The 27,406-nt window shown below is 33.4% G+C and overlaps 2 protein-coding genes across 3 annotated transcripts; one reads left to right on the top strand and one right to left on the bottom strand.

The window, feature by feature from the left end:
* Positions 1-583: 583 nt before the first annotated feature.
* Positions 584-7,578, top strand: LOC107040440 (the record flags this gene model as incomplete). The annotated part of the gene is given in 5 exon segments (XM_015260529.2): positions 584-783; positions 2,133-2,491; positions 3,826-3,968; positions 6,493-6,599; positions 7,055-7,578. Coding segments are annotated over 3 exon segments (687 nt in total), but the record flags the coding sequence as incomplete, so codon positions are not given.
* LOC107040439 (GTP cyclohydrolase 1) lies at positions 5,723-27,406 on the bottom strand. 2 transcript variants are annotated; one of them, XM_015260528.1, is made up of 6 exons: positions 27,374-27,406; positions 21,651-21,914; positions 18,794-19,003; positions 9,226-9,391; positions 7,464-7,580; positions 5,723-6,578 (listed from the first exon to the last, which is right to left on the bottom strand). In XM_015260528.1, exons 2-6 carry the CDS (start codon positions 21,799-21,801, stop codon positions 6,449-6,451), a joined length of 774 nt encoding a protein of 257 aa, XP_015116014.1. In that variant the 5' UTR covers positions 21,802-21,914; positions 27,374-27,406; the 3' UTR covers positions 5,723-6,448. The 2 variants fall into 2 exon arrangements, with proteins under 2 accessions (XP_015116014.1, XP_015116013.1); XM_015260527.1 differs by lacking the exon at positions 27,374-27,406 and having other exon boundaries at positions 21,651-22,121.

The following is a 27,406-nucleotide window of genomic DNA, read 5'->3' as shown; positions in this document are numbered from 1 at the left end:
TCTATTGAAAATTCTATCAGTTTGTGGTCGATTCTCTGAAGAATTCCGTGGCTTTACTGCCCGTTTTTTCAACAGAAAATGTCCAATCAAAACAGCTTTATAGAAAAATGCGCAGATGAACTGCGAAATTTTTCACTAGAATCGTCCAACAGTATATTTCGTCATTGGGCCGAAAATAGTATATTTCGTCATTTGGCCGAAAAAAAAATTTCTGGCGAATATAAGGTTATGCAATCATATTCATCAGAAATAGTATATTTCGTCATTAGACCGAAAAAAAATTTTCTGGCGAATATGAGGTTTGCAGCACGAGCCGAAGGCGAGGGCTGCAATCATATTCGTCAGAAAAGTTTTTTTTGGCCGTATGATGAACAATATTTTTTGTCATGACGGCCGTAGGCAGAGATTTACAGACGCGGAGCGTCCGTGAAACGCTGCCTTACGGCCGGAATGACAAAAAAACTAATAGAAAGTTGAATAAAAATCGAACAACATTTTCTATAGAATTCGCTAGGTGTTTCTAGGGAATTATAAAAATGTGCGTGTCTTCATGCAAGAACTAATGATTGGAATTTATTCTCAGCTGGAAGCTGAGGTGGGTCGTCTTCGCCGTGAAAACGAGAAAATAATGAATGAAATGGCTGATTATGAGAATGCTATACAACGAGCAATCCTCAAGGGCGTTACCTCACTGAATGACGAGGCCCTGAAGGTCTTGAAGAATCCAAGAATGGAATGTTGGACGCCTTGTTTACCGTGTAACTCTACTGATGAGGGGAATACGTGAGTTGGGGATGAATTTTCACAATTTTTGTTAAATACCCTCGGCAGTAAAACTGCATTGATTTTCTATTGGAACTCTATAAGAATTCTCTTAAAGGTTTATTAGAATTATGTTAAAACATTCCAAATGTTTTGTTGTTACCATTTTGTTGAGAGATATTTTACAGACAAAAATTCAATGGATTTTCATTTTTCTATAGATTTTGTTTAGTATAATTTTTTAAATGTATTTTTTCTTATTTCTATAGAAGTTCCTGGGCGTAAATTTTCAGAGTTTTCTTGTTTTTTTTTGCAACGAAAAGAGAAGAAAAATACACTGAGAGAAAAACGATAAAGTTCTTAAACAAGACTTACTTGTGCTAAGAAAATATTTTTTTAAAAATTAGCAAAAAAGTATTTTTTTGGGCCAAACATCCAGAGAGTGCGCCGGAATCAAAAATTTTTGTCGCAAAAATAGATTTAGTAGTTGAAAAAAATTGCATTCTCTGTACACGCAAGAAATGTCATTTCTAGCACTACTCCTTCGTTATTCGATATTCCCATACGTATTTTGCTCCCGAAAAATCTTTGTTTTATACGAAACAAGGGATAGTAGTTTTTCGTTTCGGCTGTCTAATAATCACAGACAAGAAATGAATCCTTAAATGGAACAATAATAATGATATGATAGCAATCTTGTAACTTAGCGATAAAATATTTGTTGATAAATTTTCCTCTGTATGAGATATTTTTATCCTGAAAAGGCACCGTCTGGTATGAATTATCCGTCTCTTGAGCCAAATATTTCGTTGCTGTTGACAGCAGACCAATTATTCATGTTTGACACTTTCAAATTTGAATCAAACAAATTCTTTTTTGGCAATTTTCAAGTAGCGATTTTGATGGCCCAAACAAGACTTGTTTGACGTGTTTTTTTTTCCCTCAGTGTACAGTGGAAAAAAGTCTGAAAATTCATGTCAACCAATTTCTATACAAAATGGATCAATAGAAACATTTGTATGGAAAGATGCAATTCTATAGATTTTTTTTATACAGTAGTTTCCATTACCATTTTCTATAGCAAAAACAGTAAAAACACAACAGTATGTGGAATTCTCAATAGAATCGGCCAAAAACTAATAGAATTTTTGTCATTCCGGCCATAAGGCACTGCTTAGAGCCGTTATGACAAAAAATAATGTTCGTCACATGGCCTAAAGAAATTTTTCTAGCTCATATGATTAACTCATATTCGCCAGAGAAGTTTTTTTCGGCCTAATTACGAAATATACTATTTCAATAAAATTTCCATAGAAATTCAATAGAATTTCCACGTGCGTGACTTGACTAATAATTCATATCTCGAATAGAACGACCCGGACATCGACGTCGAAGCTCATGAAAGACTGTTGGACGAACCAACGTGACAAATCTCGCTCGATCCTCCCCTCGAAATTCGAGGTTTTCTGCCGTCAGAAACCCGAAGAGAGGCGTGAATCTTCTCGATGCAGAAAGACACCAGCGCTGAGTGTCTGTTACACATCGCCAAATGATAAAAAATCATCTCAGACGAACATGGTGTGGACGGACAGTAACACTCTCCCTTACCCCAGGATATCCGCTCGTCCAGGTAGCGTTGGATCCAAAACGGTTTGCCTCGATGGGAAATATAGGAAGGCATCGAGCTCGAAAGACAGAAATATGTGTCCTGCTAAGAGCAATTGTGCAGGTAACCATGAAAAATGTGTCCAGATGTGGGAAATTCCATGCCAATGGGAATTTGTTTATCTGGGATTTTTTTCATCTGGGAAGAATCATTTACTAATTTTATTTCGAAGTAGTGCTTAGAAATGTTTAATCGAATATATTCTATAGAAAAAATCAATAGACTTCGATTTTTTATAGAAATTCCTCGACTCAAATTCTTTAGTTTCTTTAGTTTCTGTTGTTTGAGGTTTAAATGAAAAGAGGTGAAAGGTAGAGTGGAAAAGACTTTAAAAATTCCTGTGGAGGAATTTCTATAAAAAATGTCTCAATAGAAAAATATGTATAGAAACTCGAAATTCTATTGTTTTTTAATAGAATAGTTTCTATTGGAAACTTTGCATAGAAAGGAAATTCCTGGAAAACTCGATTGGATTTCTATTGAACGTTCTATAGAATTTTTCTACTGCCTTTTGAGTTCTTTTTCGGGTGTCATTTCGACACTCTATCCAACCCCCTATGCATATGGCTGTGGATTCCATACTGTACCGCATTCACACTCCTGTAGAACATTGGAGTACCATGGGAAACCACAGGAAACCCATGCCGGTCCAGGCGGTTACTCTATTGGCAACCTCCCGCTCGCTGGAGCCTTTCGTTGAAAAATTCGGTTCCACTGGGAATCGAACTTGACTTGAAGTAGACTAGACTTGCGTCTAGCCTACTCGGCCACCAACGTCGCTTCTATAGAAATTTAAAGCTTATTTTATTGAAATATTTTCTATAGAAATGCCTCGGCACCAAAATTTCCAAATTTTTTTTTTTATGAAAAAAGGGAAATGGACTGAAAAAAATATGGACAATTCATGTCGAAGAATTTCTATAGAAAATGTCTCAATAGAAAAAATGTATAAAAATATGAAATTCTACCAATTTTTTAAATAAAATAGTTTCTATTGAGCATTTTCTGTAGAAAACGAAATTCCTAGAAATTCTTACTGTTTTTCTATGGAACTTTCTACAGAAACACTTCATCTCAAAATTTCCAAGCTTCTTCCTTTGATTTTTATTAATGAAAAATGAAGAAAAATACACTGGAAAAGATTTGGAAAATTCATGTCGAGGAGTTTCTATAGAAAATGTCTCAATAGAACAATTCATATAGAAACATGAAATTCTACTGTTTGTTACTATGAAATGATTTGTACTGGAAATTTTCTGTATGAAAAAACACGAAGAAGCTGCTAAATTCTTCAGCAAAATCCTTCAAAAACTAATGAAATTGTCAATAGAAATTCAATTGAATTTTCTATCGAATTCGCAAAGTTTTTCTCCCAAATTTTATCTCGTTTCGTTTAGAATCCCCTCGTGAAAATTCACGTGCACTCCACTGCATCGACATCTTCACACCAGCCACGAGACAAAATACCCAAGAGCCCAAGCGCTGTGAACCCTGCCACAGAATTCGACGGATTTTCGATCGCTGAATACCCTGAAAAGAGGTAAAGAATAGGCATTGAATCATACCATCGACATTTTTATTTAAAATATAATTATAATCTCATCAGAAGAACATTGTAAATCTGAACAATTAAACATTCAAAAAGTATTTGTCACTCTCCCATCAACAACATTGTCATCACCAAGTTAACAATCCAACAACTGGGATTTAAATTCTCCTATTTTTTCATACCAAAAAATAACGTCCTAATGTTCGGAAAAAATTCACGACAATTGTTCCCATCGTTATCCTCTCGATCGGAACTCCCTGGAGTTCCGCGCATTGAAAATGATTGAAAGCCTGTGCAATTAATAAATACCGTAAAAATAATAGTGGATGTCTATCCTAGGCTATTTCCATTTTTACCGTTACCAAACTGAAATGTCTAATAATAAATCCATTGGATCAATGGAATACTTGACAGTTAATGCTGGATGATTTAATATGATTTCATGATGATTGAAGTATTTTTATCATTAATTCTTAGAATCGAGGGCATTTGGTAGAATAAATCATCTGTAAAGTGGTAGAACAACCAAGTGTTTCTCAAAAATTTGTTAATATGTCATGAATTCATGAAGAATTTCACGATATTTTCATGTGAAAATTTTTTGTAGCTGTTTTTTCTCTTTTTATTTTAATTTTATTATTTTTTCTGAAGGAAGACAATTCTACTGGATTTCTGTTAGATTTTGCTCATTCCATTGAAATGTTCAACAGAAAATATTTTAATATTTTAATAGAAAATATATTTTTTAGGATTTATATTTTCTATATTATTTATTGGAGAAATGCAATAGAATTGTCTAACGAATTCGCTAAGTTTTTCTATGAGATTCATGCATAATTGTGAAATCTTGATAAAAACCTTTTCTGTAGAAAAAAAAGAATCACAACAAAGTTTCTCACGAAAATTTCATTACTGAAGTTAATTCGACTGTTCCACCACTCCACGACTCCAGATGCTACTTACTTATTAAATAAAAGAGTGATTTGTGATGAAAGGCACGAACAGACTACACGCGACTGGCTGTATCGCACTGTACTCTGGAGATTATTGCCCTCTACCCCACACTAAGAGAAGAAAGAACCTTTTCAAAACTTGAAAGTCACGAAAAAAATTAAATCGAGTGCTGACGATCTCAAGACTGTCATGAGATGAAAAATTTTTGTCGCAAAAATAGATTCAGTTATTCCGAAAAAAAAATTATTGTCTGTGCAAGCAAGAAATGTCATTTTTAGATATATGGAAAAATATAATAGAAAAACCTGACGAATTCGTTGGACAATTCTATTGGATTTCAATTGAATTTTCTATTAGTTTTTGGCCGATTTTATTGAAATGTTCAATGGAAACTATTCAGTAAATAAAGTCAATGGAATTCGATTTTGCTACACAACTTTTTCTGTTGAAATCTTTTCTATAAAATTTCCTCGACTCAAATTTTCTAATTTTATTGTTTGATTTTCTTGATGAAAAGGAAAGAAAAATTCAATGAAAGAAACTTGGACTTCTATTGAAATATTTAATGGAAAATATTTTGGAGAAAAGTCAATAGAATTAGATTGATTAGATTAGATTGAAATATTTTATATTGAATTTCCTCCGCTCAAATTTTCCAAGTTTTTTGTTTGATTTTATTGATGAAAGAAAAAAGAAAAATAGAATAAAAAAAATTTGAGCCGAGGAAATTCTATAGAAATTTCTATTTTCCATTCAACATTTCAATAGAATCGGCCAAAAACTAACAGAAAGTTCAATAGAAATCCAACAGAATTGTTTAGCGAATTCGCTAGATTTTGCAATCAAATTTTTTTATGCATGTAGCATTAGTACTTCGTACTCTCCTATTTTCTTTGGCCCAAACAAGACTTGTTTGAGAATTTGTTCATTTATCTCCCAATCTACTAATCTTAAATAATTCATAAGTTAGACAATTCGGCAGTTTCAACAGGCCTAAAAAATAATAAAAATTCACTTTCGACTGCGATATACTTTCGTTAAAGTTTTTCATCCCTGTGAAGTTTAATTTTATCACTTATCATGAGATCCATGGCTGCTGAATCTCACGAGAACTAGCTACGCTTCAGACGTTTAACCTTGGTTATTGTGAAATGTCATTGCAAGAGGGAAACGTCAGTTGTAATTCAGTCGAGATAGAGATTATTCTTCTCGCCTGCACCTCCATCAACAAGAGAAACTTGCACAATTATCGTTTAGTGATAATTTAAGCCTCAAATAACTAGATTATTGTCACTTATCACAACATTCGCAGTTTCAATCTCGTCTCCAAGTTTCTCTCGTTTTCGTTGTGATTTGGGTTTATATTTCGTAGCTGTTGTATACTTTATCTAGAGATTATTGAAGATGTCATAGGCTCCACGAATGAGTCAGAGTTTTCTCATGAAGAGGACCCCCATGTCATCCTCAACACTCACTCGTCCCTCGTTCGACAATCAAAATAGGGATTTATTGAGATTCTATTTTGTATGAACAAGATTGAGAAATTCCTCTCGTGTTTTAGGATCATCCCTGAAGACTCCCAGCATAGTGGAGGTCACGGTCTTGCTGTTGATCTTCTGCACTCCACGCATAACCATGCACATGTGACTGGGAAAATAAAAAGCGAATGTAAAAATTCATGAACAGATAAGATTAAATTTCGTAACACGAGAGAAAAAATTTCATAAAAAAATGTTGCGAATTCGCTAGAAAATCCTATTGGATTTCATTGAACTTTCTATTAGCTTTTGAGAATTCTATCGAAAAATTCCGCAGCTTACGAGAACTGTTCAATGGAAAATATTCCACAGAAAAACTGAATAGAATTCCATTTTTCCATGCAATTTATTCTAAAATTTGCCATGTTCTTTCATTGGATTTTTTAAATGAAAATGTGTCAATAGAAAAATTTATATAGATAGATGAAATTCTACAATTTTTTTTTCTAAAATAGTTGCTATTGGAAATTTTCAACAGAAATTCAACAGAATTTCCTACCAAATTCGCTAGATTTTTCTATGAAATTTTCTCGCGAGTGAATGAACGAATAAAAATTAAGTCGAGTCATTTGTTACAATTTCCAGTCAATAAATTACGCAAGAGATTCATAAAATACGGGAATAAATTTGTGGAAAGAAAAACTACTGATATGCAGGAGTACTTAAAATCGATAACAGCAATCTCAAAATTGATTTGAAAATTAGTGAGAGGCTGATTTACCGAGTGTGACAGTTTAGTCTGCCACGAAGGACAGTACGGGTTCAGTTACGTGAGTAAGATTATAATAATCCCGAGATTGTAGATTAGTTGCACGCAATGATGTAAAAATTGTGACAAAAAAAAACAATGATAAAATCATTTGATGAATGATGTGAGCTACAACTTTATTAGCACAAGGTCGAAGTGAATATGTAATTGATGGATAATTAAATTCTTATTATGGAAGGCAAATAGTCTTATCAGTACGGATGAAATTATTAAAACTTGTCTTACACTCCTTCGACGACAACAGCTACTCCAGCGGGTTGAACCGCTTTTGTCACGGCTATTGCTATTTGCTTCGTTAGGCGCTCTTGGACTTGAAGACGTCTGCTGAAGATTTCTACGATTCTGAGGATGAAAAAAATCATTTTATATTTTCATTATTGTAAAAATTAATTCATGGATTGTTGTTTTTATTTTGAGAATATATGTATTTCTATTTCACGTTTTGTTAATTAATTGAAAAATTTGAGTTAATTTTTCATGTTCCGACAGGAAAAAATTTTATGGAAATATTTCACGTTGTTGATATTCTATTAACTTTTAGAAGATTCTATTGAAGAATTGCGCAGCTTTGCTGCACATTTTTTATAGGAAATTTCTAGTAGAAACTATTCTATACAATGATTCAGGATGATTTCATCTTTTTATATAATTTTTTCGAATGATTTTTCTGCTATAGAAAATCTTTAATATGAATGTTATATGATTTTCTGCTCTCTTTTCTTCTCTTTTCATACAAAAATCATTTCAATAACAAATCCTGGAAAATTTGAGTCGAAGAATTTCTATAAACAATATCTCAATAGAATAAGTTGTATGGAAGAATCGAATCCCATTCATTTTTTCTATGGAATTTTCCATTGAACAATTCTGTAGAAAAAAATGCGTAGATAAATTGAATTTGTTAATAAAATCGGCCAAAAACTAATAGAAAGCTCAATAGAAATCAACAGATTTTTCACGCGCTTTTATTCTACTTTGTATTTTAGTTTGTGGTCTCTGCGGTCATTAGCTGATTCGAAGTGAAAGATTCTAAGTACCACAAAAAGGATTCGAATCAGCTAATGACCGCAGAGGCCAAAAACTAAAATACAAGTTGAAAATTCGGTCGAAATCGTCTCCACAACTGCTTTTATTCTATAAAATTTTTTAACAGAAGCTATTTTATAAAAAATCTGAAAAATTCATTTTTCTATACCAATTTTTCAATTGAGACATTTTCTATAGGAATTCCTCGACGTGAATTTTATAAGTTAAGTAAGTACTATAATAAGTAAGTTATTTATTAAGTTTTTCCACTTTTTCTTCTCATTCCATAAAAAAAATGAAACAAATTTCTTAGAAAATTTTAGCCGCGAATTCTTGTAGAAAATATTTCAATAGAATAAGTTAAAATCGAATTCCATTGATTTTTTCTATAGAATATTTTCTCCTGAACATTTTTATAGAAAAAAACGCATAAATAAGCTGATTATTCCAATAGAATCGGTCACAAAACCACTAGAAAATTCAATAAAAATCCAATAGAATTTGCGCGCACTGCACGTTTTTTTAAAGAAAATTTCCAACAGAAATTATTTGATAGAAAAAATCAGGAAAATTCATCTTTCTGTACAATTTTTTTATTGAGACATTTCATAGGAATTCCCCAACATTAATTTTATAAGTTTTCGTAACTCTTCAGTGTCTCAAGGTGCTCTATGCCGCGATGGCATACGCATAGAATTGTCCGCGTGAAAGTTACTCGACTTGGCTCTCCATAAATCGATTTTTCAATATCTCAATACAAGCGTACGGAGCCAAGGCCACAAATTAGTTGGCAAATGCAACAGATACTATTACTGTTCAGTAAAATGTCGTAATACATTAGAACGGATGCCATTGTATGGTTCTTTGCCCTCTCCTGAGGAATTACTGGAGTTTAAAACGCGCGCTGATTATTCATCACCTTCAATCTGATCGTATTACGCATGGAATTGGGCCTGATTACCTTGCGAGTTTACTGAGTCCGAGAATTTTCTTGCAGGGCAGATAGCCGATTGAGACTTTTCCATAGAATGGAACTAGATGATGCTCACACATGGAGAACATCTCGATGTCCTTCACCACTACCATCTCGTCGTGATCCTCATCGAAGACAGCGTCGTTTATCACGTCTGTGAATTAAGAACGAGATTTTTTAAAGATTGTTTTAAACTGATGCAACCCATCTATTGAGTTATTTACACTGTCACATAATTTTCATGTAGTATCTTACATTGCCTTCTTTGCGTTAAATTATCTAAATCTGTAGTTTACAGTCCTTTAGGTATTTATATTTCTCGTTTACATATTTATGATGAGTTGCTTCTGTGAATTTTCTGATGGTGAAGTGCCTAGTACAATTCCAGTTATTCAGTCTACGTACGAAACAATTTAATTGACAAACCCAGCGAATTCGCTAGACGATTGGATAATAATAAGCCGATACAATTTTTCATCGCCGATTTGAATTCTTCGCTATTTTTTTTATGTAATCTATGAAAATGTCAGGATAGGAATTGAATTTATTGGTATTGGTTCATTATTCGAAAAAATATATCAATTGAAAAATTTTCCCTAGGCATAGAAAAATTAAAAATTCTGTTGTCGTGTTGATCTTGTTTCTCTTATTTTTTTCACTTTCTTTCATCAGAATTAGATAATAGAAAGAAAATACATTGGTTTTTCTTCACTATCGAAAAATCGATTTTTTAAATTTACTAGCGAACAGGCGCTCGCGCCCGTCGCTAGATTAATTTATACTATTTTATTTTATTTTCATCCCATTTCCGTCTTCACAATTAGATTACTTTAATTTTCCCCATCCTTATTCTTATTATATACATATATATATTTTTTCCTTAATTTACACATTACAACATTGAATGAAGAGGAATTATGTTAAGGATAATCAGGCGAGCCCGAAGGGTTAGTAAAAAAGCAGCCATTTTTTTCTTTTTTTTAAATATTCTTTAAATGATGGATAAGACGTGTGCAAAGTTTCAGACTGCTGGGGAGCATGGTTAATTTATTATGAATTTTTGATAAAGTGGTCATTTAACCCGTGATCTTATGGAAATCACAACAAAAAACTGCAAAACCCGAGGAAAAAATGCAGCCAAAGTCATGAAACTTTAGATACATTTAGAACATGTGATCGATGATTTTTTGAGTGAAAAAGATGGTCGCCTAGGAGCATTGTTTATTAATAATAGCGAAAAAAGTACTGAAAAATGAAATTTTTGCGCACGCAGCCCAAACGAGCAGCAACGTCCCAAGTACCGATCGGGTGGGGGTAGCGCGGTCAGTTTAAAGGTCTCTTGAGAGAGAACGATGAAGCGTTGTGATTGGAGCTCCCTGGAGCCAGTGGTACCAGCTCCTGGTGAAAAAAAAACTATCGACGATGTTGCCACTTTTGCGCATGGATTAATATTTTTTCATTTATTAAAAAAAAAATAATCTGAAAACCATTCAATGCGTAGATACAAATAAATTTGATTAGCTCGAAAAATAATTTCTAACCAGAGATACTCCCTAATATTGCCTGAATTTTGAATCCGAATGGGAAAAATTTTTTTGTTCAGCGATTGGTTTTCTGCAGGAAAACAATAGAAACCCCTCCGCCTCAACTCCAACATTTCCTCCTCGCCCGATTATCCTTAAAGATCAATAAAGTGTTTTTTGGTGATCGACATAAACACACAAAATAAATCATTCGAAATCTCATTCGGGTAATAGAAAAATCTATGTATTTCTGAAAATTTTTAAAATCTATTTTTATCTTCATATGGTAAAGGATATTCAAAGGATACTCCTCATTCCTATGGTCGGATTCCAATTATTATTGTGAAAGGAAATGAAAAAAAAAATCAGAACGGGATAATCGGCGTGAAAGTGGAGTTTTTTCTCGGGTGAAAACTTCGAATCACTTTTTTTCGTCAAGTATTGGAGGGAAATTCAAAAAATGTAAAAAAAAAGTGGGCAGGAAAAACTAAAAAAAATTATTTTTCAATGTCTCCGGAAACTTTTAAAATCTATTTTGTCGCATAATGAAAGAATAACCATAAATTCGATTCCTTTCCTTGTCTTTTGATAGAATGAATATAATTACATGAATGACAATGAATTGCAAAAATTACGAATTGGATCTGGCGAATGTGGCTTTAGATGTGACTATAATCCGAGCCGAAGGCGAGGATTATAATCACATTCGCCAGATAATACTTTTATTGCCTAATGACATAAGATACTATTTCTTCATTTCTGTCCGTGGAAACTTGGAATCACTGTTTTTACTTCGAATATGGGCGGGATATGAATATTTCGCAAATTTGGGATCCAATTTTAACGAGAAGAAATTACAAAATACAAAAAAACGTCGGTAAGATGAAATGAAAAAAAATTGTTTTCAATGCCTCCGGAAAGTTTTAAAATCAATATATTTTTTCGAAAAATGGAAGAATACTCATAAATTCGATTTCTATCCTTGTCTTTTCAGAAAATGAATAGAATAAATGACAGAAATTGAGAATTGGAGACTAAAAATTTTATTTTCACCCAGAATAATGAACGGATACCCCCCGATTCTATTTCTGTGATCTCATTTTCGGAAAATGAATTTTAAAAAATCAAGAAAATAAAAATCGGCGATGAAAAATTTTATCGGGTTATTATTATGTAATTTCTGATTTTCCTTCCCAACATTTCCCGTATTTTCTGATTCTCTGAACGGAATACGATCACAGAAATTAAAAATGTGAATCTCCCTTCATTTTTTAAGAAGAAAAAAACAATTTGAAAAATTTCGAAAAGACAGAAAAATAGATTTTTTCACTTTATTGATACTGATTAATCATGATCGATCTTTCTTTGGAATTTCCTTCTTCGGTTCCATTGAAGTGATATAATAGGGATGTAAAATGTTCATATTCGTTCACATTTTTAGATCATAGGTACTCATTAATTTAAAGAAGAAGAAAGAAATGAAAAACTTTAGGTATGATTATCGAAAATTGTTTGTCGATCTGTATTTTCACGTGATTTATGGGGAATCCCTCTTCATTCACTGTTACAACTTGTGAATTAAGGAATAAAAATATATATAATAACAATAAGAATGAATAGAATTAAATCAATCTAATTGTGACGACGGAAATGGAAAGAAAAAAAAGTAAAATAACATATAGTATAAATTAATCTAGCGACGGGCACGAAGCGCCCGTTCGCTAGTTCTATTGGATTTCTATTGAACTTTCTATTAATTTTTGGCCTATTCTATTGAAATATTTTCAATATATGATTTTCTTGATGAAAAGAAAAGAAAAATAGAATGACAAAAACTTGGAAAATTTCAAAATCATCACAGGAAACTATAAAACAGAAAAAATTCTTCATTGAAAATTCTTGCATTGACGAATAATTAACTCGATATTATGTCCGTGATATACCCCATATTGAGCCTGTTTTGAAAGTACATGGGCAAATAGAAGAATAATGAGAAATCAATTTTTCATAAAGATTTGATAGAAAAATCCCATCAATTTTCAATAATTCGGAGTTCAAATGTATCATGCAAATGTATCATATGTCGATAATAATAATAATAATAATAATAATAATAATAATAATAATAATAAGAGAATCTAGGATAATTGCTGTAGGAAAATCATCGCAGACTATAAAACAGGAAAAATTCTTCATTATTAGAAATTCCTACATTGACAAATAATTCAATCCCTCGATAAATCCTAATGGCAAAACAAAAATTTCACAGCCCTGAAAAATCATTTTGTTTCAACTTAATGGAATTTTGTGATATTATGTACGTGATATACCCGATATTGACCCAGTTTTGAGAGCACATGAACGAATGGAAGGGTAACGGAGATTGTGCGTCAGTGGCTGATGTCAACGGTCCTGGAGGGTGGCTCTTGTCCGGTTACCAAGGCAACCTTAACAAGCAACACCTACAACCAGTGCCCGAGTCATAGTTAAACACATAGTTAAATCACAGTTCAAAAGCTTTGACCTATTCCACGAAATGGCAGGCTTCAAATATCATTTTAGAAAGAATTTGTCTCAAATAAATAATAATATATTTCCCTCTTTAATTTCAACATTTTATAATTTTTTCGGAATTATTGAAATTATCAGAACAGAGAATACGATTTTAGCAAAATATATTGAAATAACATCACCTATGAATTATCGCCGACTGAATTGTCCTAGACAATTCTATTGTTTAGTGAATATTTATTTGCTATTTTAGAAAAGTCAATAGAATTCGATGTTTCTATATAACTTATACCCTTCACATATTTTCTATAAGATTTCCGCGGCTAAAATTTTCGAAGATTTTTTCATTCTATTTTTCTTTCCTTCTCATCAAGAAAATCAAACAAAGAAACTTGGAAAATTTGAGCTGAAGAAATTCTATAGAAAATGACTCAGTGAGATAAATTGTACAGAAAAATCGAATTCTTTTGTCTTATTCTATAGAATATTTTCTATTGAACATTCCAACAGAATCGGCTAAAAACTAATAAAAAGTTGAACAGAAATTCAACACAATTGTCTAGCGAATTCGCTTGGTTTTTCTATTAAATGTTTTCATCCGTGTATTGTAAATCGTCAACTACGACCCCCGGAGCGATATTGCATAAAAATATTTTGTATCTTTGGACAATAAATTTACTCTTCAGAATAGAAAAAAATAACGAATAGTGTTGAATATCTGGAGACGAAGCGAATACACCTCAATAATTCCGAAATACTCCAAGTCTCTAAAGCATCGACTGATGGAGAAAACGAGGCAGAACCTCCCCACACAATAGTAACCCTCTCGTCTCCCCCTCTGTTATGCTAGAGTGCTTGAGCGTTGAGCCTCCGTTCTGATTCACCGATGGGGTGAGCTACTTTCCGGTTAACCCGGGTTATCAGGCGGCGAGCATAAAGGCAATGGAGTAGTAGGTAGGGGTGCAAAGTTCCCTTGCCACCTGTAGCTATCGAGCTTTTCCAGATTCTCATTGACCTTTTCAATTTATTTTCCCATCAATTCCTATAAGGGTTTCAATCCTCATCGGATTTATACGGAATGTAAGTGATGAATTGTCTGGCGATTCACCTCATTGTACGTTCCATTGGAATTTTTCGGGATTTTTTTTGTATTAGTTCAAGAGCTGGTGACGGTTTGCTTACGGTATTTGGAACACGAGATCGAAAGCACGATCCGCGTGCCTGACAATTTGATAGATTTTATATAATTCATCACGGTATTATTTAAGTTGATTGGAATCAATAGTTTCTTTCATGTATACGAATCTCTATAGTATTACTAAGGAGAAATTCGTGGGACGCGATGAAAACTTATATTGAAAGCCCATGATTTTTTTCATTCCAAAGCGATGGAAATTTCCATCGAAAATCAATAGGAGATGCGGCAAAAGCTATGAAAACCTGCATTAGAAACTTCTATTAAAAGTCTTGGAAAAATTCGTCGAAATCCATGAAAACTTCAATTGAGAATCGGTACATACTTCGTTGGAAATCGCCAACACCAACATCATTAGCGCCACCAGTAAGATCATCATTATCAACAAAATCAATATTATCATCGTCATGTATGCGATTTCTCTTTCAGACATTTCGGAATAAACGTGCGACATCGCTTTTTTATATAAGAAGATGGACGAGGAAAATTTCAGAGACCTATCTTTATATTTTGAAAACGAAAGGATACTTCTGGCAGAGAACGATTATATCTAATCGTTGGATGCTACTTCAAAAAGGAGGGTTATGATGGTAGTTAGTGTTGTGATTACGATTATTAACTTCCCGACCCGAAGGGAGGAAGTTATTGTAATGACCCCGAAAATCGAATGTGGAATTTCGATGATTTCTCCACATTTCTCGACCTCCGGAATCATCCTGATACATTTTTGAAGCATGTCTGTGTGTGTGTGTGTGTGTGTGTGTGTGTGTGGACGCATGTGACCAAAATTTTGTCCAACGATATCTTCTGAACGAATGAAGCGATTGATTTTTTTCTTCCTTCAAACGATGCGTGTTCATGTAACTTAGAACTGATTAGTTTATGAAAACAATTGACTCCGCGGTTTTTTATTTATGTGTATAAAACTTGTAAAAAATGCCAAAAAGCGTTAATTTCATAGAAATTCGACCATTTTACCTAAGGTAACGATGGGATTTGAATTAATTTTGTGTAATCGATGCGTCTCCACATAACTTGATGAACAAAATCTCATTGGATTTTGAGCGAAATCGCCTCAGTGGTTGTTCAGTTTTTCAAATAAAACTTTCGAATTTTGCAATTAAAAAAGGGAGAAAGTCGGAAAATTTTAGAGTGGGTTAACTTACACTTTAAAGTTACAAAAGTTACAAAATTTTGAAGTGGGTCAACTTTGAAGCTGCAAATTTTTAAGTGGATCAGCTTCGGAGTTNTCAACTTTAAAGTTGAAAAATTTTGGAGTTGAAAATTTTTCAACTTTAAAGTTAATCTACTCAAGTTGAAAAGCAATGAGAGCGAGCGGAGCGACCGACCAACAACCCAGACCAATTTTTGTAATTTCTTTTTCATTTGAAATTCCTGAAATTCGAAAAAATGAAAACACTGAAAATTGATGGAATAGAATAAAGAAAGAAAAATCAACAAATGTAAAAACCTCATTTTTACACCTTTCCACTTCAAAGGAAGGTTATCATGAGAATGGTGTGTTTTCCTCTTGCAATCGAAGTTTTTTGAAATAGAATTGCAACGGACCCATTCGGAAGCATACTACCAATGGAATTGGCAGAAATAAAGGAATGTCAAGACTAACAACGCGTAAAGTAACGGTCACATGCCTTCTGTCGGATAGGCTCGGCCCCCTGCTTGTTTTTTTAATGAACAGAAAAAGAGGAATCGGTCGGGAAGTTATTGGTTCCACCAATCTCTACCGGTCACACCCCAACGAGGGAGCGAGCGACCGGGCCTGATTTTTATTATTCCCGAGTGGAAATTCTGTTCAGGTCTCGACCAGAAACTGATCAAGTCCGATCCGAAATTCTGATCAGGCATGGTACACCTCTGCCTTAGGTTTTTTCACTAGGTTTGGTGACATGTTCTGATATTAATTCATTGAAATGATGTACACACTTGCCTACACAATGTGTAACTTTTGTTGGGATGAGATGTAACCAGCTATGCTATGCATATTTATGTATGAAATTTATATGGAATTACATGTATACAATATGAGAAAAACGTAGGGAATTCACTAGAAAATTTTGTTGGATTTCTATTGAAAATACAATTAGTTTTTGGGGGATTCCATCGAAAAATTTCGCAGCTTATTTATACTTTTTTCAATGGATATGTTGAATAAAAAATAATGTACAGAAAAATCGAAAAAAATTCCATTTTCCTGTACAACTTATTGAGACCTTTCGTATAGAAAATTCATCAGTTTAAATTTTATGTATTTCATTTGCTTTCTTTGATAAACAGAGAAGAAAAAAATTAAATGGGAAAAACTTAGAAAGTTTATAAAATATGTTCCATCAAATATTTTTATTAAAAAAAAATCTATAGAATTTTTATCATGCGTAATACGAAATTATCTGAAAAAATCTCCATCACTTGAAATCTGGAGAATCCCAACATGAATGAAATATACATGACGAGGGAGATTTACTCCACCCATACAAGAGGCTCTCGAGAGAATTGCGATTGTATTAAAAAAGCACTCTCCAACCCCACAGTACAAGAAAATACGGCCTCCCTCACCCACTAGAATTTCCGTTAATCTCCACTCGAGTCACTCCATTCTCTCCCAACTTCCCCATCAAAAGAATACATGAGAAATAAGGGACGAGATATATTTTATTCTCACGAATTACCGAGGTAACCACTCGGTCTCCTAGGTAACTGATACTGTCTGAGAATAAAAAATGAAGGGCAATGGAAAATGCATTATGGATTCCCGGGACCGAATGAATGAAAGAAATTCACTTACGAAAAAATTTCATAGCAAAACCTAGCGCTTGCTCCAAGGAATTCCATTCAACAGATTGTATTTTTTTGCGTCAATTCTATTAACAATTATTTAATGTCCCCTCCGCGTTTTTAAATAGCTATTTGTTAATAGAAAAATGTCCATAGATGTTGAGTTTTCAATTTTTTCTTCGATTTCATTATCAGAAATAAATTTAAAAACAGCTGCAAAAACTGAGAAAATTTACGCCCAAGAATTTCTGTAGAAAAATCCAAATCTATCAACTATTTTTTATAGAAATGGCGCACAAAACAAATGCAATTTTTTCATAGAATTTAATAGAATTTTATTTATTCATGCTCGTAGGTTTAAAAGATAGGGTTTAGGAAATAATAGTAAGAGGCTTTTTTGTAGCTGATAAATTAAAAAAAAAAATAGAGTCTCTTGATATTTTTGGATGAATCATTAAATTAGATATAGTAAAACCTGACACTTTCGTTAATAAATTCTATTGAAAAATTAGACTTGTTTTTCGTGTCACTTCTACTGAAAATTGTGCAACGTCCCCGCATTTTTAAGTAGACATTTATTTATAGAAAAACGTCTACAGATTTTGATTTTTTAAGATAACTTATTCTGTCGGGATTATTTCTATGAGAATTATAAGACATGATTTTTCAATTTTTTTTTCTTGCATTTTATCATCAGAAATAAATTTTAAAAAAGCGGAAAAAAATGTGAAAAATTTATGCCAAAGAATTTCTACAGAAAAATCAAACTCAATGGACATTGCATAATCTCCTATAGAAATGTTGCAAAAAAAATGGAATTCTGATGAAACTTTAAGAGAATTCTCATAGACCGCCAATAGAAATTCAATAGAATTCAACTCTTTCATACGTCAACTTTATTCACAATTATGCAACGTTTCTCCGCGTTTTCAAATAGATAGTTGTTTATAGAAAAATGTTTATAGATGTTGATTTTCAAATGTAACTTGTTCTGTCGGGATTATTCCTATAGGGGAGGGTGGGGTAAAATGGACACTTTTGACTTTTTTAAAAATATTCATAACTCAGAAACAGATTCATCAGTTGAGCTCAGTCTAAGCTAATCACAAGAGGGAATCATTGTCCTTTCAATTGAAAAACAAAATTATTGCATTTCATGAACAATTCAACACGTTATGAACATTTAAAAAAAGTCAAGTGTCCATTTTATCCCACCCTTCCCTAAAAATTCATGCGCATGATTTTTCCAATTTTTTGCTTGGATTTTATTATCACAAACAAATGAAAAAAAGCGGAAAAAACTTGAAAAATTTATACCCTAGAATTTCTATCGAAAAATGAAAATCTATTGACTTTTTTCTATAAAATATTTCTTAACAAAATGACAGGGTAAAATTGCATAATCTCCTATAGAAATGGCTCTAAAACAAATGGAATTTCTTAATAAAATTTTAATAAAACTTAGCAGCATTCAGTAGAATTTCTTAGCAAAAGCCCTTTAAGTTCTCTTATTAATTTTTTTCATGCGTGTTACCATCGATATTTTGATCATATCCCTTGGTGAAGAAGAGCATGGCCTTGGCAGCTCGTTCAGGGGTTTTCAGGAGGCCCTCTCGATCGGGATCCTCACCGAGAGACCCTAGTAGCAACCTGTAACTCCTCGACATCTCTGGTAAAAGGGCCTCCCTCGTTGGTGGTCGATGATCCAACTCCAAGTCGTGATGAAACGTACACTTTTCATGGCCTGCATTAATGAAAATTGATAACGTTAATGTGGGATCAGTTCCACGACTAGTTGCTAAAGGTGTTTGCTCTCATTTTTTGACTTATGGATTGCGGTTTATCCGTATCGATTCCACGAGTACCGCTGTATGAGATCAGATCACACGAAAAAATGATCCGCGAAGGGATTTCAAGTTCTCATGTTGCAATCGAGAGTTATGTATCAGGTGTGGAGCGAGATGAATTGTCATTAGTTTGCGTTTTCAAGATATTTTTGCGATTTTTACAATTAATTTTCATTCGAGAGGATTCTTTTTCTCCATCTCCCTGAGTAAATTTCAATCAGACATTAGTTTTTGATGAATCTGGAAGCAATAGCGAGATTGAAAATTTTTCAATTAGATCTTTTTTGTAGATCGCAATGAGAACCCAGAAAACAATTTTTGCCAGTGCCATCTAAAATTTAACAGGACGCCGGCAATTTGTCGACAAATTGTCGACATACTGTTTGCTGGGAACTGCAAAAATGACTTTGAGGAAAATCCTTTTATCTCCCTTAGATTCAGAGATATATCCATAAAAAAACAGAGTTGATTGCAATTAATGACATCGCTATGTAATAAACTAACATAACATTGGGATATGTTCTAAAAACTGACATATATGTTATGATGGAAGTGTTAAAATGACGAAATTACTTAATGAAACGATTGCATACATCATTTATAGATGAATTGTCTTTACGATCAATTTTCATTTGCGAAGGTTCTTTTCGAGAGGATTAAATTTCGACCAGAGGTCTGTTTTTGGTGAATTTCTAGAAATACGAACGAGATAGAACTATTTTCAATAAGATCTTTTTTATAGAGCGCAATGAGAACTGCAGAATAGGCTTTAAGAAAAATCCCCCTGTCTCGCTTAGATTTAGAGATATCCATAAAAAACCCAGAGTTGATTGCAATTAATGGCATCGCTATGTAATAAACCAACATAACATTGGGATATGTTTTAACCACCGACATATATGTTATGATGGAAGTCTTAAAATGACGAAATCAGTTGGTAAAACGATTGCATACACCAGCTATCGGGTGAGTTGCTTTGCTATGTGACCCCTCATTGTACATAATGACAGTGATAATGCCAAATCATATGGAAACACTTCGAATATTGTGTTCTCCGATAAAACATTTTGTTCTCTTTAAAACGAGAAAAAGTCTCGTGTTTACATCTGACATGAAAACCCTCTCATTTCTCCGCTCCCCCGAATCTCGTAATTATCCGATCTTTATCTACGAAAATAAGTGTGAGAAATGAGCATTGAAATTGGTGAACCGCACACCTCCATTTTCCCTTATTTTCCATCTAGAGGATAATTAAAACGGACAATGGGGTAATAAAGAAAACCAAAAAAATCTGGAGTTGTTTATTCACTTCCGGCCGAAATAATAATTCAACACCAGCTATTCGTAAATCTACAGTTACATTCGCGGGATACAATTTCTGGATGATAACTGTAATCTGCTTTTGTTCTCATGTTTTCGGCGTGTCCTTTTTTTATGCGCACGATGAAGAGTCATAGAAAAATCTAGCGAATTCTATAGAAAATTATATTTCTATTGAACTTCTATTAGTTTTGCACTGCGCGTTTGTCTTATAGGAAAGTTCCAATATAAACTATTTTGTAAGTTTTTTCTACTCTATTTATTTATTTTTTCATAAAAAAGTCAAACAAAAAACTTGGAAAATTTGAGCTGAAGGTTTTCTATAGAAAATATCATAATACAGTAAGATGTACAGAAAAATCGATTCCTATTGACTTTTTCCATGAAATTTTTTCGTACATTTATTTAAGCATATGAATTTCCGTTTTGCATTTCAAATTTGAAAAACGGATTCCTCTATTCTATGAGAGACCTCAAAGCGCAGGTGAAAAATTTATTAGAAAATACCAGCGCTTTCTTTGAGAAACTGTATTGAAGTTCTATTAGAATTCTATTAAAAAGTTGTATTTGTTTTTTTGTTTCTTTTCAAATAAGTATTGAATATAGTGTATAGAAAAACGTCTACAGATATTGATTCTTCGATATAATGTGACGTCCGTCGAAAAATGCGTTAAACCACATTTATCCTCAATAATTTTTATAGCAAAATACTCATTATCTTTACAAATGTATATCTGTCCCAATGGTTAAGTGGATAAATATAAGGGTCAAATACTAAAACCATGACAATAAATTATTCTGTTGGGATTTGTTCTATACGAATTCTTGACTAAAAATTTCCCAAGTGTTTTTCGTGGATTTTACTATTAAAATCGAAGAAAGAAAATTGGAATTCGCGCCTTTATAAGAACTTCTATAGAAAAATCGTAATTTGCTGACTTCGTTCCATCAAATATCTCTCAACAAAATGACACGGTAAAGTTGCAATTTCCATAGAATTGGGGCAAAAACAAATCGAATCATTAAATAGAATTCCAATAGAATTTCAAGAGAAATTTTAATAGAGTTCCAATGTTGTGGAGAAGATTCGATTGAATTATTAATTATTTAGCAGTTCTTGGCCTCTGCTAACTACTAAATAATAATAGAGTTCCAATAGAAAATTTCCAATAGTTTTTCGATCAATCTTTTTCATACTCGAGTTTTCCGTTTCGGAAACAATACCTGGGGTTGTTGATGTTCTTGGTGTTCTGGGTGTTCCTGGCACATCTAGATCACTCTCCGCAACATTTTCATTCCACGGTCTCAATGGAGCCAGCTTCTTAACAGGTACTTTACTAGTCTCATCAACAACCGTGCTGCTCCCATTCATCATCTTCACCTAAAATTTCCCCGTATACCTCTCGAAATTTCGATTTCACCACACAGTAGGTTTGTCGATGAATTCAGATATCAATGACGATGTGAAATGAGATCATCAACAGGTATCTATCATTCGGGAGAAATTTATTGTCACTATGATGAGTCGAAGTTTTTCATCTCACAAAAATTTTTCACAGAACGGATTTTAATTTGTATTGAAAGCGGAAAATTAACTCTTGGTAATTCGATGTTCGGTTGAAACTATAAAGGATTCATTGAGAGACGGAATATAAACGTCAGTTTCGGGTGGAGTGCAGCGAGGTACCTTTTCGCGTGAGCGACGCCGTGCGACTGAGCCTGATTCGACGGTCTCGAATATATTAAACTGCTGCGGAGCCCCGAGTCAATGGAGAATAACGTAACAATTACATTAACGTTCGTGTTTCGTACGTGGAAAACGGTGTAATAAATGATAATAGGAATCAGAGGAACATGTCATTCTTACTTGATAAAATACAGATAAATAATAAAATTGCGCGAAAAAGTCATTCTGAAGAAAAGATGATGTATCGCGCAGGTAAATTAACCTGAAGGTGAGAAGATCATCTACAATAGCGGGCAGTGATCACGTTGAGATGAAGAGTCAACATGAGAATAAAAAAAACGCTTGGAGGAACCACAGCCGAAAATTATAAACTAACAAATTTGCCACTGATAATGAAGATAGGGGGCAGTCCGAGCCATGAACGCAATAAAACGAGCGAAATCAAAGTTAAACCCAAAAAAGTAGGAGATCAGAATCTTTCTTCAAAAGGCAGATTAATGAGTGGTAATAGTCTTAGTCTCATTTTGAAATTACGTTATCAACTATCATCTCAACTATAAACCATTCAGCAGTCTACTTTCCAATCAAAGTTCATTAACTACAATCTGCAGTATTCGACAGCAGTTATCAATAATTCACCGAGAGCCCCTCGGCTTCAAACCACCGGATTCTATCAATCGTCAGTCATCGATTCATTTTCATCATCATTTCCTCCAATCAAATTGTAATTGAATACCTTGAATACTTTCCCTGATTCTCACTGAATAAACCCGTACATTTATTACTATTGTTTATTACCAATAAATTTGACATTGATAATGACGGTAGGTGAGTAGACAGTGTCATAAAGGCGATAAAACGAGCGAAATCAAAGGTAAACGCGAAAAAGTGGGAGGTCAGCATGTTCCTTAAAAAGGCAGATCACTGAAAAGGGATGTCAGTCTCAGTCTCACTTCAGAACTACGTTATCAACTATCAGCTCAACTATAAACCATTCAGCAGCTTACTTTTCAATCAAAGTTCATTAACTACAGCAATCTACAGTACTCGATAGCAGTTATCAATAATTCACCGAGAGCCCCTCGATTTCAAACAGCTGGATTCTACCAATCATCAGTCATCGATTCATTCTCATCATTATTTCCTCCAATCAAATTGTAATTGAATATCTTCAACATTTCTTTTGATGTATCGGTACACTTCAGTGTTTTGTCACGTCAAAACGTTCCAAATTAATATTTAATTGATTAGTATAAGGTACAATCGCAACCGTAACTAGTAATGAATCTTGCTCGTGTTTCTCTATTCATTTGAGAATGATTAATTCTTCAAGAATAGAGCGTGTCCGTGACAAAACCCTCTTCCCGTGTATTATACTCACGTCTATGACCGTAACTCCTGCCACTGACACTTTTCGCGACTGAGAGGAGATTAAACATGACAATAAGACAATCGTTATCACGGATTCTGAATTCCCTAGAATATTAGAGAACGATTGTCTTTAGAAAAATCATCTCAAGTGACACTGAAAACTATGTAACATGTGAAATCTCATATGGGATGTCTTCAATCTTTCTCCAATCGGAATCGTAAATATAAAATAAAAAAATAGAATATGCAGTAAATTTAGTAAAAAATAAAATATTTATAGAAGACCATTAGAAATGCAAAATTCTTTTAAAAAAGTGAAATTTTTTATTAGAGTTTTTGTTTTTGCATCCAAATGAAAGCCTTGTGTTTGGCCAATTTTTCGATTTTGATTGCAAATGGTCTAAAATGTTACGAAATGTGAAAAAATGATGTTTTTAGGGCCATGTCTGTATGTCTGTATGTATGTGACCACGTGGGTTTTCTGTGATTAATTTTTAGAAAATTCAACATAAATACGGTGAAAATTTTACATAAAAATCTAAAATTTTGGCTCATTGTAGCTATGATTAACGCTCAACTTCAGCGCGCTATTTAAGCCCGATCGGTGCAGTAGTTTCTGAGATATAACTTGTTTAAATTTCGGTCTTCCTCAATACCTCAAAAACAGTAGCACCGATTCCAATTTTTCTTTTGTCAAAATAGTCGTCTCGATGGCCTCTATCTATATATAGATGGATCAAAATATACATACCCTTTCAGGTCCTCAGTGAGTTATACTTGGTGAAAAGTTCGCAATGAACTGAAGACCTAAAATTTGGATCATGTTGTTGAGGACATGTAAAAATGACTCCCAAAATTTCAAGTATTTTTTCCACGCGAATTTTTCAGATATCCATTGTCAAACATTCAATTTTGGTCTTTTTTAAGTTTTTGTCGATGTACATCTCAAAAATTCGCGGGGAAAAAATACTTGAAATTTTGGGAATCGTTTTCACATGTGCTCAACAACATATGATCCAAATTTTAGGTCTTCAGTTCCTTGCGAAATTTTCACCAAGTATAACTCACTGAGAAAGTACCTTCACACAAAGTTGGAGACATTGGCATTTTTCCGTTTTTTCATGAAAAATCTTGTACGCACAATAACCTGAGAAAAATGGAGAGAGCAAGTTGAAATTTGGTATGATCCTAGCTCTTACAATACTAAAGGTTGGTATTTTGGATGGGCGCGATCGGCCAAGTGATTCCCGAGATATGCAACTTTTTGTGTAAATATATTTCGTTAAATATCTCACAAACTATTCAACGGATTTAAGTTTTTCTTCTTTTCAAAACGCTAGTCTTGACGGCTTCTATTTAAATCAATCAAAATATCTATACCCATTCATACAAATTTTTCGAGATATTCCCATTTTTTCGTTGTTTTTTTTTTCATTCCTGTAGGCACGATATTTTGAGAAAAAATGAAGATAGCAAGTTAAAATTTGGTATGATTATAGCTCTTACAATATTGAAGGTTGGTATTTTGGATGGACTCAATCGGCCGTGCAGTGCTAGAGATATTTAAACTTTTTTTTATAAATCTATTTCATTGAAAGGCCGAATATCTTCCTGTAGACACCTTGTAGCATGTGGTTACGGTTGTACGGCTGTCACAAGGACAGAGAATTGCTACGAATCCAGTCGGAAGCTTACTACCAATGGAACTAACAGAAGAGAAAAAAAATGAAAAAGACTAATAACGCAAAAAGTAACGGTTACATGCCTTCTGTCGGATAGGCTTGTTTCTTCAAATTGCTGCAAATGCATTGAAATTCAGGGATAATTGTTACCGATTTTTTCTCCCCAGTGAAAACAAGTATAGTCACAAGGTCATGCGTTTCTTTCACCCGGATCTCTCAATTTCAAGGGCTTCAATCAACAAGCAAATCATAAAGATCGGATGATGAAATAAGAAATTATTCTAGATCAGAGAGCCACTGGCTCGTGACGTATTGAACCGATTATCACGTCCTGGTCCACGAGGATAACTCGATTGAGTAATTATTTTGTCCAAGCTTTAATTGAACTAGTGAATACTGTGAATATTGATGTCTGTTGTTCCACTTCCCATAAGATTTGCGCCCTCATTGACGTCTCAATCACGACATAACAAGCAATAACTCTTCGGTAATTAGAATTTTTAGTCGCAGTTTATTAAACTTTGAGCGATGGAGTAATGGAGAATACGAGGGCGATTATAATTGCATTTGGAGATACCTTGAATCATCGAGGCTACCAGGAACAAAACTCTGGAATTTTATCGATTGTTGCATTATTCAACAGCACGGAGGAATTGACTCATTTTTATTTTCCCATTCATTTTTTATCGTTTGTTCTTGCATATGGTTTTGTCCAACGTCCTTGAGATGTACGGTAAATCTCTCTGTTCTTATGAATAATGAAACGAAAAATGAACTTCGGGATATATTTGGGGATTTTCTAATATTGCACGGATGAAAAAATTTAAGAGAAAAATCCAACGCTTTCTCTAAGGAATTCTGGTGCATTTCTATTAGATTTATATTGAAAAAATCTATTTGTTTTGTGCTCTAATTCTATTCAAAATTATGCAACTTCCCCCCTCGTTTCGAAATAGATATTGGTTTATAGAAAAATATCTATAGTTGTTACTTTTCTATATAATTTATTCTGTTGGAATTTTTTCTATAAGAATTCTGGGGCATAATTTTTCGAAGTTTTTTTTTTCATGGATTTTATGAAAAACAAATTTTAAAAAGCAGCGAGAAAAACTTGGAAAACTTACAGAAAAGAATTTGTACAGAAAAATAAAACTCTATAAACTTTTTTACATTAAATTAGTAACAAAGCGATAAAATGGTTCAAGTCTATTTTGACTATTGGCCAGTTTTCAATGAATATCTCGAAATCTGAGAGAAATGGCAAAATTTTTGACAAGACCTTTTTTGTAGAGCGAATTGGGAGCTACAAAAAAGGCTATTATAAAAATTTCATTATCTTCCTAAGATTCGGGGATATTTCTCAAAAAATCAGTCAAAGCTAACATCGACTTTTTTACCTCTTCGCTACTGAAATGTCTCTTAAATAAAGGACATGGTAAAGTTGCATAATTTCCTGGATGAATGGACAGGAAAATAAAAAACGAAACGAATTACAAGTTTCTCTTGAAACTACTCGCTTTTGATGTTATTTTCCAAGTTTGTATGTTCAGTCCTTATTGTTTGCTTGATTAGAATTAACGGGAGCGATTAATGAGCTCTAATGGGGTCAGTAACTACATCAACAATATGCGATGCAGTAGTTTTTGCGCGATAAATCATTATCGGCAATTCATGTAGTCGTAAATGTCCCCTGAATTCTTATCACAAGCGGTCAACATCGAAATTCCAATTTCGAGAGATGTAATTTTCTACGTTAATGTCCAGGGGGAATTCTAATTTTTGATTAGTTTTTTGTATCCTTCTATTTTCTTAGATTTTTTTGGAATAACATCTCGGAAAATTTCAAGTATCCCTAGGATTTTATCCAATTTCCACAGATGGATGCACAATTTCGCAGTTGTGAAGAGAAGTCAGTAGCGAAGCAGTAAAATGATTTAAGACAACTTGGCTCGCAGCTGAGTTTTCGAGGATTATTTTACAATCTAATGGAGATACCGAAAATTTTATAACAACCTTTTTTGTAAGGCGAATTGAGGGCTACAAAAAAAGTTTTAACAAAAATTTCGCTATCTCCCTTAGATTTTAAGATATTCTTTAAAAACAGACCAATAGTAAAAGTCGACTTAAACTATTTTACCGCTTGGCTACTGAAATGGTAGAACAATGATCATCAAAATACAAAATGCAAATATTTGAATAACACTCACCCTTCTTCACTCTAAGGATACACGTGCACCGAC

This window comes from Diachasma alloeum, unplaced genomic scaffold (genome assembly GCF_001412515.2).
Source record: "Diachasma alloeum isolate Michigan unplaced genomic scaffold, Dall2.0 Dall_scaffold_00335, whole genome shotgun sequence".
Lineage (NCBI taxonomy): Eukaryota > Metazoa > Arthropoda > Insecta > Hymenoptera > Braconidae > Diachasma > Diachasma alloeum.
Note: the sequence above shows the minus strand (reverse complement) of the source record. Positions and strands in the feature narration are given on the sequence as shown.

Coding starts and splice junctions, on each gene's coding strand:
- LOC107040439 (XM_015260528.1), bottom strand. CDS start 21,801: ATGATGAATGGGAGCAGCACGGTTGTTGATGAGACTAGTAAAGTACCT. Junction 19,004..21,650: donor AAGAACATCAACAACCCCAG/GTATTGTTTCCG, acceptor TCATTAATGCAG/GCCATGAAAAGTGTACGTTT. Junction 7,581..9,225: donor GGACTCAGTAAACTCGCAAG/GTAATCAGGCCC, acceptor TTTCATCCTCAG/AATCGTAGAAATCTTCAGCA.